This window comes from Canis lupus, chromosome 4 (assembly GCF_011100685.1).
Source record: "Canis lupus familiaris isolate Mischka breed German Shepherd chromosome 4, alternate assembly UU_Cfam_GSD_1.0, whole genome shotgun sequence".
Lineage (NCBI taxonomy): Eukaryota > Metazoa > Chordata > Mammalia > Carnivora > Canidae > Canis > Canis lupus.
Genome location: NC_049225.1, coordinates 24,593,287 through 24,605,595, shown reverse-complemented (window position 1 = coordinate 24,605,595; position 12,309 = coordinate 24,593,287). Strand labels below are relative to the sequence as shown.

The following is a 12,309-nucleotide window of genomic DNA, read 5'->3' as shown; positions in this document are numbered from 1 at the left end:
TGTCTCTTTACTAATATTCTATTCTTATTTTGCTTATACATCATTTTCCTGATTTCTCTTAATCTTTTGTTTGTGGTTTCCTTTAGCTCTTTGAGCACAAGTTGCTTTATTTCACATCTTTTTGTACCAAGTCCAATGTCTGGGCTTCTTCAGGAAAAATTTCCATAAATTTCTTTTTTCTTTTGAAAGAGCCATACTTTTACTTTTTAATGCATTTTGTGATTTTTTGTTGTTGAAAACTGAACAGTTTGATATTATGATGTGGGAACTTTGGAAATCAGATTTTCCCCTTCCCTGGGGTTTGCTGTTCTTAATTATTGAGTTATAGATTGTGTTCAGTCAGTGTTTTGATTGAGATTTTCTTAAATGCCAGGATCTTAATATAATAAAATAAAAATAAAACAAAAAATCTTTTAAAAAATCTTTGTGAATGACTCCATGCTAGAGCATTCTTTTTTTTTTTAAGATTTATTTATTTATTTTTGAGAGAGAGAGAGAGAGAGAGAGAACATGTGAATGGGGAAAGGGGCAGAGGGAGGGAGAGAAGCAGACTCCTTGCTGAGCAAGGAGCCTGAGGTGGGACTCAGTCTCATGACCCTGAGATGATGACTTGAGCCAAAATCAAGAATGGGACACTTATCTGACCCAGGTGCCCCTGGAGCATTCTTTTAACTCTTAACGAGGCTGTTTGTAATTCTGCCTCAGCCTTCACTTTCTGCTTCCACTGGGATTATAGATCAGTCAGTGGTAGAAGCTTAGGGTCTTCTCAGCTCTTTTCTGAACATGTATCCTGTCCTGAACATGTGTGCAGCTTTCTAAATTCTTCTACACAAGTACTTTGAATACCCTAATTTCCAAAAAACCTGTCAGGCTTTTCTTCCTAGGCCTTAGGTGGTTTGTTGTGTGGTAACCATAATCTTCTGTCCCACAGAGCTGTGAGTTTTTGATAACCTTACCATGTTTTAGGGCAATGCACACCCACTGGTTTTCTACCATGAGTGGATTTCAAGAAAGAAGAAACAGAATTGAGCGCCTTATGTCAGTCATTCAAGTAGCCCCAGATAGGTTAGAACAAATGAAATAACTTGGGAACAAAGTCTGCTCTGCTTCTCCAGAATCAGAGCCCAGTGTGCCACACTGGAAATGTTGGTTTCCATTTTCAATTTGCCACTGAGCTGGGAATGGGGTGAGGCAAGGGCAAGTAAAAATGCCACAAAGCTGTAACACTATTGTAATTGCCTTTTTCTTACTTTGGTATTTGCTTGGTTGCTATAAGCCTTTGACTGTCTTCCACAGTTCTGGCAGAGTTGGTTCTGACAGTTTCTTATTGTATTTTTCAATGTTTCTACAGAGGGATGGGAGTTTAGAGTTTTTTACTCTATGATTTTGCTGACATCTAGACTTCAACTTGAGGAGCACTATGCTCAGTGCAGGATGAAAGGAAATGATAGCTTTTTATCTTGGAGGTTATTTACTACTGAAACTTATTTTTAAGGGTTTTGATAACTATCCCCATGTTGCCTTCCAAAATGTTTGCAATCCCACAAGTGATAATATGAGCCTACTCCTTCTTCATACATTCACAACACGTTTTTATATTTGCTATTTTGACAGGGGAAAAAGTTTCTCATTTTAATTTTAATCTACATTATAAATGATTCAGTGAGATTAAACATTTTTTCAAGTATTAATCATTTAGAGGTGTTCTTTTGAGAATGACTTGCTGGAAGTGGTACATTTATCCTTTATACCAAAAATTTCAAAACTTTTTATTTTTATTTTTTAAAAATTTTTATTTATTTATGATAGTCACACACACAGAGAGAGAGAGAGAGAGAGAGAGAGGCAGAGACATAGGCAGAGGGAGAAGCAGGCTCCATGCACCGGGACCCCGACGTGGGATTCGATCCCGGGTCTCCAGGATCATGCCCTGGGCCAAAGGCAGGTGCTAAACCGCTGCACCACCCAGGGATCCCCAAAACTTTTTAAAACTGTTTAGTCTCTTTCCAAAAATAAGTTGATAATATTTACTATAAATTACATATATAAAAATAAAGTTGATAAACTGGAAATAGAGAGTTAAAAACTCAAGTTCTGGAAACAAAGAGGAGGCAAGTATTAAGTAGAACTTTCATAAATAAGCACCAAATATTAGTTCTCTAACAAAAAAGGAAGTCCTATAAATTTATGCAGCTTTAATCATAAAGGAGGACCCATACTAGTTCCAAAAGAGATCAGATTTCCTCCTGGCATTAAATTCTAAAACAGATTTCTCATTTAAGCTCTTACATAGGGAATATTGAGTGACAAAATAACAGCATGCTTAATGAAGGTTTTATAGCAAATGTAGGTGCAATTTTTTATAATTTTTTATTGAAGTATAATTGAAATTTAACATTGTATTAGTTTCAGGTGTACAACATAATGACTCAATAGTTGTATACATTGTGAAATGATTATGACAACAAATCTAGTTAAAAATTTTTTTTCTTGTGATGAGAGTTTTTAGGTCCACTCTTTTAGCAACTTTCAAACATGCAATACAGTATTATTTCTTGGGGTTTTTTAAAGTTCTTTTTTTTTATAGTAATCTCTATACCCAACATGGGGCTTGAACTCATGACCTTGAGATCAGTCATATGCTCTTCTGACTGAACCAGCCAGGTACTCCTCAAATATGCAGCACAGTAGTATTATTTTATCTTATTTTTAAAAAGATAAGTTCATTTTAGAAAGAGATGGGGGGAGAAAGAGAGAAAGTGTGATGGAGAGGGGCAAAGGGGAGGGAGAGAGAATCTCCAGCAGATAACCTGCTGAGTGCAGAGCCTGATATAGGGCTCAATCTCACAATCAGGAGTTCAGATCCTGATGTCAGGATCAGGACCTGAGCCACCCAGGTGCCCCTATTCTTAGACTTTTTAATGAGATATGGTTATTACCTGAAAGTTTTTCTTTGGCTGTAGGGAGGTAGAAGATAGATTTCTCCTCCAAGTTAGCCCAAATGACTATTATAGAGCAAAGGAAAATTAAAATGGCAGTGTTAGAAAATCAGACCCAATACTCATAAAAGGTAATTTGCCTTTGGTTCCTGCCTGAGGCATGTATATATATATATATATATATATATATATATATATATATATATATATATATATACACACATACATATACATATATATATATATCTGCTGAATCTATGTCAATGTATAATAATATACATAAATTTAATGCATTCTTGGGCAGCCCAGGTGGCTCAGCAGTTGAGTTGTCTGCCTTCAGCTCAGGGTGTGATCCTGGGATCCAGAATTGAGTCCCATATTTATGGGCTCCTTGCAGGGAGCCTGCTTCTCCCTCTGCCTGTGTCTCTGTCTCTCTCTCTCTTTCTCTGTGTGTGTATGTGTGTCTCATGAATAAATAAAATCTTTTTAAAAAATCCAATGATGGGGGTCAATCCAATGTTTCCAGGGTCATTGTGACCTATTATTAGTGAGTAATTACTCAGTCCTCTTTCAAGCACTTTATTTACCAGGCTCTCAGGATATCATACCCTCTTGGTTTTATTCCTCCTCCTCTGGTCTTCTTTATCTCTCCAGCTTCTGATGTTGGAGTCTCTCAGAGCTCAGTCTTTGGACGTTTATTCAATCTACCTTAACTTCCTTGGTTTTTATCTAATCTCATGGCTCTACTACCAGCTGTATCCTAATGGCTCCCAAATTTATATATGGAGCCTGGACCTTTCCTGATCTAATATGGAGAGAGGTCATATATCTATTTCTCATAAACTTTCTGGTCAGAGTCATAGTAATCTCTCACCTGGTCTCCCTACATTCTACCTTTCAGTTTATTCTTTTTTTTTTTTTTTTAAGTAACAGCTTTATTGAGATATAGTTCACCTAGCATTCACTTCACCCATTTAAAGCATACAATTCAGTGGCTTTTAGTATACCCACAGAGTTGTATAGCCTTCACCACAATCAATTTTATAATACTTTTCTTACCCTTAAAAAAAACCACATACATATTAGCAGTTGCTCTCCATTTCCTCCCAACTCTCATGCCAGCACCCAACCCAGAACCCTGCAGTCATAGGCAACTATGTATCTAATTTTTGTCTGTATAGATTTTCCAGCCTTGGACATTTCATATAAATGGAATGATACAATATGTGGTCTTTGTGACTGGCTTTTTTCATGTAACATAATGCTGTCAAGGCTCATCCAGACTATAGCATGTATCAGTACTTCATTTCTTTGTTGTTGAATAATATTTAACTGTGGTATATCACATTATTCCACATTCTTCAGTTGATGGACATTTGGGCAATTTATTTTATACTGATTGTGTTAAAATGGAGGTCAACTCCTGTAACTAACTCCTCTGCTCAGAAACTACTAGTGACTCCCTGGCACACTCTGAGTAAAAGCCTAAGTCCTTACAATGGCCTACAAGTGCTAACATATTCTGTATGTACATTGCTCTCACTTTTTCTGTCCAGCCACATTTGGCTTCCTGCTGTTCCTCACAAATGCCAGGCACACTGTTGCAGCAAGGCCTTTACACTTTCTGTTCCCTTTGTCTGTACTTTCCTTATCCCAGATATCTACACAACTTGCTTCCTCGCTTCCTTGAGATCTTTACTCAAATGTTACCATCTCAGTAAGTGGCTTGAGGAAATGTGTTTCCCTATTTCACCACCCTAACCCCCAACATAGTCTGTCTGCCTTACTGCATTATTTTTCTCCATGTCACTAACATATCACTAACATATTTATCTTAATCATTCTTTCTTTCCTCCACTAGAATATAAGCTCCATGAGGGAAATAATTTTTATTTATTTATTTATTTATTTATTTATTTATTTATTTATTTATTTAGATTTTATTTATTCATGAGAGACACAAAGAGAGAGGCAGAGACATAGGCAGAGGGAGGAGCAGGCTCCCTAATGGGAGCCTGTTATAAGACTCGATCCCAGGATCCCGGGATCACGACCTCAGCTGTAGGTAGACACTCAACCACTGAGCCACCCAGGTGCCCCTTGTCTAATTTATTTAATGCTCTATCCCCAACACTTAGAAAAGTTCCTGATGAATGATAGCGACTCAGTATATATTTTGAATGAGTGAATAAATAACATTGTCTTTGGAGAAGATATTGGGAGACCACACAACAGGGTTGTCAACAAGGTCCACAACAAGGAGACAATTTAATATATATTGTTTTATACTTCATAAGTTTTTAATCATAGGGATATATTACCTGTTAAAATAAATAAAACTAAAATTAGAAATTATGAGCAGAGGTAGACAATTACATAGGAACTATTAAATAAAAATTTAATTTGTGAATTTGATTGTAAACTTTAAGGCAATACTATATACTTCAATAGGATCTGAAATTATAAGGAAGAAGAGCTAAGAGTTTAATATCCTCTAGTTTTTGTAAGGTCTCCCGAAAATGGAAGTTAGAAGTTTTGGCATAAGTACGTTGACAGTGACAAAATATATTTTCTTAATCAGCACATCTGATATAATTATTATCATTTAATGCAGTCATAAATTATGTGTCAAGAGTATACTTTTTATCCTGGATAGAAAGGAAGGATAAGCATTCACTTGGCTGTACTGTTTAGATTTCCAAAACTTCATTCTTTCAGAGACTCTACAGGGTGCACCTAAAATGATAACACCCATTTCTTGCCAACTCCTAAGTCAAGCAATCTCTTGAGAGCAATAGCAGTTTTTAAAAAGGTGTAAGAGTAAAGCCAGGGCTCAAATTAGCCAAAAGTACAACCCAGCTACTTTCTGAGCAGCTACTTCCTGGGTTCTTCCCTATCTAGTCCACAGCCATATACTATTCTATGGTTCACATCTAGGTTTTACATGAGAGAATTGCAGTGCTCAAGTGTGATATGGGAACAGAACTTAGATCTCTCCCATATAGGCCCTTTGGAAGTAGGAACAAGAGAATAGAAATCTGCAGATAATAAAGTTTGGTTTTGTTTTGTCATTTTTTTCTGGTACAGGGTCAAGGAAATGATTTCTCCAAGGCTACCTCTTACTCGTCGGACAGGAAATCTGCAGATAATAAAGTTTGGTTTTGTTTTGTCATTTTTTTCTGGTACAGGGTCAAGGAAATGATTCCTCCAAGGCCACCTCTTACTCGTCGGACAGGAGGAGCTCAGAAGGTAAGTGCCAGAGCCAAGGTGAAACTATAAGTAATAAGGTGTTGAGTGCACTCATTTGAAAATAAGGCATAGACTCTTCAGTATGTTTTATAGAAGGGGTGAGAAATTGTAGCTTCACTATTTCCCTTCCTGGTTCAGTTTGTGACCAGTGACAAATAATGAATAGTGAACAGTATTTAATCTTGGCCGGTAGTTTCTGAGCTGAAAATTAAAGGGCAGTTTATACCTAAAGCATTATTGAACGTAAAACCCAATCTGGTTTCAGACTTCCATTATATATCTTGATCTCTTCGAGGCCTCTTTACCAGACATTTTGTATTTTCCTAGGCGGTAAGTGACTACCACACGCAGGTCAAGAATATTTCTAGAGCTATTCTGGATGAGTATCATAGGATGTTTGGAAAACAAGTGGCCAAACTGGGGAGTGATATGGATAGTGAAACCCTGGAGGAGCAGAAGTGCCAGCTCAACTATGAACTTAACTGCTCAGGAAAATACTTTGCTTTCAAAGAACAACTCAAGGTAAATATTCATTTACTTATTCAATGGATTTTTATGAAGCATCCTCTCTACATGCCTTATTATTAGTTTTTCTCTGGTCATGTTCAGCTATGCTTCTACCATTCTTGCTGTTGGTGCAAAGAGTTATGTTCCCTATGATAGAATATGAGAAGCTCCACTTGTGCAAAGCCTTGGAATGGTTCAATATCTATTCCAAGTGTGAGCTTTGAAGAAACTAAGTCATTACTTGAAGCTAGGCCAGATTTTGAGCCAGGTTTCATGTTGCTGTAGCAGGCAGAAACTATACTTGTACTGATTCCATGACTAATTATCTGTCTCCCATTTCCTATCTTTCCATAGTCCACAGAATCACTAAGATTTGAAAAATATTTACTTAATAATAATTTCCTACATAATAATGATTAACATTTATTGAGTGCTGTACACCAGAAAAATTTTTGAATGCTTCATATTTTACTAATTTAATCCTAACAACAACCCTGTGAGGTATATATTACTCATTTACAGGTAGAGAAATGCCATATTAATTGGTTAAATAATTTCCCCCAAGGTCCCAGAACTAGTAAAGGTTAAAGATGGGACTCAAGGGGGATCCCCGGGTGGCTCAGCAGTTTAGCACCTGCCTTCAGCCCAGGGTGTGATTCTAGAGTCCCAGGATCGAGTCCTGCATCAGGCTCCCTGCATGGAAACTGCTTCTCCCTCTGCCTGTGTCTCTGCCTCTCTCTCTCTCTCTCTCTGTCTCCCATGAATGAATAAATAAAATCCTAAAAAAAAAAAAAGATGGGACTCAAATTGAGGCAGTCTTCTTGCTCCAGAACCTACATTCTTAACTCCTACACTGGATTGCCACTCTACATTTACTATGCGTCCTGTACTGTAGTTATTAGATAGTAATAAGGTAAAAAACAACTGATGCTCATGGAGGTAAAGAGCTCTTCTCAGTAGGTGGCATAGTCACAACTTAGTTTGATTCCTTGTTCTACCATTATTAGATGGATGATCAAATGACTTTATCTTTCTGAGCTTTAATTTCTTTACCTAACAATGAGGAATAATACTATCACATGGGGTCATTTTGAGAATTAAATAATATAATGCATGGAAAGTGCTTAGTACAAAACCTGGCAATAATATTAGCTTAGGGGGGAAAAAGCTGTCATGGCTATAGCAATATGTTATCTGTATAGCATTTTAAACTTCACTACCTATCTGTTATCTTTCTTTGGCTTCTCAATCATCTTCTGAAGTAAGATAATAAGACCAGAAGTACACATCAATATACAATATACAAATGAGGAAAATGAGATACTAACTGTAATTTTTTAGGTTGTACAATGGCAGATTAGAACCAGAATTCCATTCTCTAGACTGTCATATCAGGCCTTTTTCTCTTGTATCATGTGGTCACCATGAACGATGTAATGCATAAACCTAATGCTGAGGTCTTCTTTAGCTTTATGACTCTTCACATGATATAAGTTCTGCACTGACAATATTAGTGATGATGTCAAGAAAAGAAGTCATGCAGAATATGTTGACTGGGGGAAAATCAGAAAGCTGACATTCTAGCAGTTACCAAAGGAGAAATCAATTACTTTCTGAAATTCTGATGAGCCTTAGACCAGACGCTCAAGGAAGGCCTGTGTTGTCAGCATGGTGCTGGACTCTAATCAAATGGATGATCTATGTCTCTTACAGCATGCCGTAGTAAAGATTGTGAGAGAGAAGTATTTGAAGACAACATCATTTGAAAGCCAGGAGGAACTGCAGACATTTATTAGTGAGCTCTATGTGTTCTTGGTGGATCAGATGCATGTGGCCTTAAACCAGGTAGATGCTCAAGAACTAAGAGCCCTTCCTTTTCTCTGCAGGGCATCAAAGTCTCTGAATGATTCCTTTCTTCCTTACTTCCTTTCTTGCTTCATTTAGCAAACATTTATGAGGTGTCTGCTCTGTGCTAGGCACTGACAAAGGAGAATAAGAAACTGCCTAAATTATAAAACTAATTTTGGGGAGAACAGGGAGAATAATTCAACTTCCTGGAATAATAAGTTTCATAACTGTCATAAATGTAATGGATAAAAGACATACATAAAATCACTTAATTCAATTATAAAACAAAAATCATTATTTTATTTATTCTGTGAATGTGTGCAATTCTGTTTGCTTTCCTGTGAATGTGTGCAATTCTCAGTTTGTTCTCCATGACTGGCAATCAAAACTAAGAAACATTATGAGCTTTCAGGTATTATACCTGAATGACAATGACACTTCAAACGTGCTTTTTCTTTTTTTCTTTTCTTTTTTTTTTTTTTTCAGACAGGGGATGAGGGGGCAGTGGGCAGGGGGAGAGAGAAATTCCAAAGCAGGCTCCCCAGTCATTGTGGAACCACACACAGGGCTCAATCTCACAACCCTGGAAACTCCAATATCATTTTCAACTTAATTACTGGGTCTAATATCTAGTTTATTCATATAAGACTCTACTTGTAATTGCTTTGTTTTGTTTAACATCTTGATATTGATAAGACCATGCCAGATGATATCCAAGGCACTGTTCCAACCATTTATACAAGCAGTGAACAGCTTCGACTCTTTGCATTTGAAGCAGAAGTCAATGAGAACTTTGAAATGGCAGCAGTATATTATGAAGAGGTAATTAAATGTCTTCCCAGTGATAGTTGTTACTATTATTTGTACATGTGGGTATAAAAAATAGTAGTTTTTAATTATTTAAAACCCAACAGAACTGAAAAAAGGATAGACACATAAATCAATAAGATAGAGTCTAAAGCTAGGTCCACACAAATAAGGCCATTACATTTTTGACAGCGGTATAAAAGAAATTCAATGGAGAAAAGACAGGCTTTTCAAAAAAAAAAATAGTATTAGACCCACTAGTCATCCATATGCAAAAAATGAACTTTGACTTAAACCTCAAACATTGTATAAAAATCAACTTAAGGGGCACCTGGGTGGATCAGTTGATTGAGTATCCAATTCTTGCTCTCAGCTCAGGTCTTGATCTTAGGGTCATGAGTTTAAGTCCCATGTTGGGCTCCACACTTTGTGTGGAGCCCAATTTTAAAAAAATCAACTTAAAATGAACCATAGGTCTGAATGTAAAGCATATAAATATTTTAAAAGAAAGCAAAGGAGAAAGTCTTCATGACCTGGAATTTAGGCAAAGAGTTATTGGACATGACATGAAAGCATGATCCATTAAAAAAAAAGGGTAAATGGAACTTCATTACAATTAAAAATGTGTTCTTGTAAATGATACTATTAAGAGAAAGAAAAGAAAAGTAGAGACTGGAAGAAAATATCTTCAAAACATATCTGACAAAGGGTTTGTATCCAAAATATTCAGAACTCTCAAAATTCAACAATAGAAAAACAACTAAATACAAATGGGCAAAAGATTTGGACAGGTATTTCACTAAAGAGGATATAAATATGGTAACTAAGAGCATGAAAAGATGTTCAACATCATTAGCCATTAGGGAATACAAATTCAAACCACAATAAGGTGCTACTATGACTTATTAGAATAACTAAAATGAAAAATGCTGACAACATGAGGTGCTAGTGAGGATAAAAAGTAACAGGAACCTTTATACTTTGTTGGAGGAAATGCATAATAATAAAGCCTCATTCTGGAAAATAGCCTGACAATTTCTTATACATTTACCATATGACCTACTCCTGGGTATTTACCTTAAAGAAGTATAATCTTATGTACATGAATGCTTATGGCAATTTTATTCATAATTGCTCAAACCAAAAACAACCTAAATGTTCTTCTAAAGGGTGAGTAAACGAACAAACTAATGATTTACCTATATAATGAAATATTATATAGCGATAAAAGAAATGAACTACTAATACAACTTGGATGAATCTCAAAGGCATTATACTGAGTGAAAAAAGCCACTGTCAAAAGGTTACGTACTGCTTGAGAGACTCCTAACTCTGGGAAATGAACTAGGGGTGGGGGAAGGGGAGGTGGGCAGGAGGTGGGGTGACTGGGTGACGGGCACTGAGGGGGGCACTTGATGGGATGAGCACTGGGTGTTATTCTATATGTTGGCAAATTGAACACCAATAAAAAATAAGTTTACAAAAAAAAGGTTAGGTACTGTATAATGTTATTTATATGACATTCTCTTTTTAATTGAAGTATAGTTGAATATAATATATTGCATTAGTTCTAGATATGCAATGTAGTTATTTGACAATTATATGCATTACTAAATGCTTATCACAACAAGCATATTTATTATGTCACCATACAAGTTATTACAATATTATTGACTATATTCCCTAAGGTGTATTTCTCATCCCTGTGAATTCCTTATTTTATAACTGGTGATTTGTACATCTTAATCCCTATTTTGCCCATCCTTCCATTCCTCCCTCTGGCAATCACCACTTTTCTCTATTTATGAATAAACTTCTGGTTTTGTTTGTTTGTTTTGTTTTTTAGATGCCACACATAAATGAAATCATATGGTATTTATCTTTTTCTGTCTGACTTTTTCACTTAGTGTATTACCTTCTAGGTCCATCCATGTTGTTGCAAATGGCAAGATGTCATTCTTTTTTATGACTGAATAATATTCTGTTGTATATCACATTTTCATTATACCGTTCATCTGTCAATGGATACTTAGATTGCTTCCATATCTTGGCTATTATAAATGATGTTTCAATAAACATAGTGGTGCATATCTTTTCAAATTACTGTTTAGGTTTTCTTCAAGTAAATGCCCAGAAGTGGAATTACTGGGTTGTATGGTGTTTATTTTCAATTTCCCAAGGCACCTCCATACTGTTTTCCATATTGGCTGCACCAATTTACATTCCCACCAACAGTTCACAAGTGTTCCTTTTTCTCTACATCCTCACCAACACTTGCTATTTCTTGCCTTTTTGATACTAGCTATTCTTACTGGTGTGAAGTGATAGCTCTTTGTGGTTTTGATTTACATTTCCCTGATAATTAGTGATGTTGAGCATATATTCACATATCTCTTGGACATCTGTATGTCTTTCTAAAAATGTCTGTTCAGATCCTCTTTCCATTTTTAATCATATTATTTGTTTTTTTGGTGTTGAGTTGTGTGGGGGGTGGAGGAATTGGCAAGTAGGTGAAGGGGATTAAGAGGTACAAACTTCCAGTTATAAAATAAATGAATCACAAACTTCCAGTTATAAGAGAAATAAGTTTAATAAATAAACCACTAAATAAATAAATAAATAAATAAATAAAAAATAAATAAGAGAATTATAGCATAGAGAATATATAATAATTTTGTATTGTGACAGATGGTAACTATACTTGTGGTGAGCATCTTGTGATGCATATAATTGTCAAATCGCTATGTTGTGTATCTTAATAAATACAATATTGTACGTCAACTATACTTCAATAAAAAATAAAGTGTACAGTGGTGTTTAGTTTATTTACAGAATTGTGCAACCATCACCACAATCTAATTTTTACAAACAAATTTTTAAAAGATTTTATTTATTCATTTGAAAGAGAGAAGTATCAAGAGAGAACACGAGCAAGGAAGAGGAACAGAGGGAGAAGCAG

The 12,309-nt window shown here is 35.8% G+C and overlaps 1 protein-coding gene across 10 annotated transcripts in view; it reads left to right on the top strand.

The window, feature by feature from the left end:
- The window catches only part of CFAP70 (cilia and flagella associated protein 70), a 95,364-nt gene that overhangs the window by 54,360 nt on the left and 28,695 nt on the right, over window positions 1–12,309 (top strand). For all 10 annotated transcript variants that reach the window (XM_038534317.1, XM_038534323.1, XM_038534322.1 and 7 more), the window contains 4 exons: window positions 6,128–6,188; window positions 6,516–6,710; window positions 8,409–8,540; window positions 9,240–9,365. In XM_038534317.1, coding sequence (XP_038390245.1) covers window positions 6,128–6,188; window positions 6,516–6,710; window positions 8,409–8,540; window positions 9,240–9,365 — 514 coding nt within the window. The remainder of the gene's footprint in view (window positions 1–6,127; window positions 6,189–6,515; window positions 6,711–8,408; window positions 8,541–9,239; window positions 9,366–12,309) is intronic.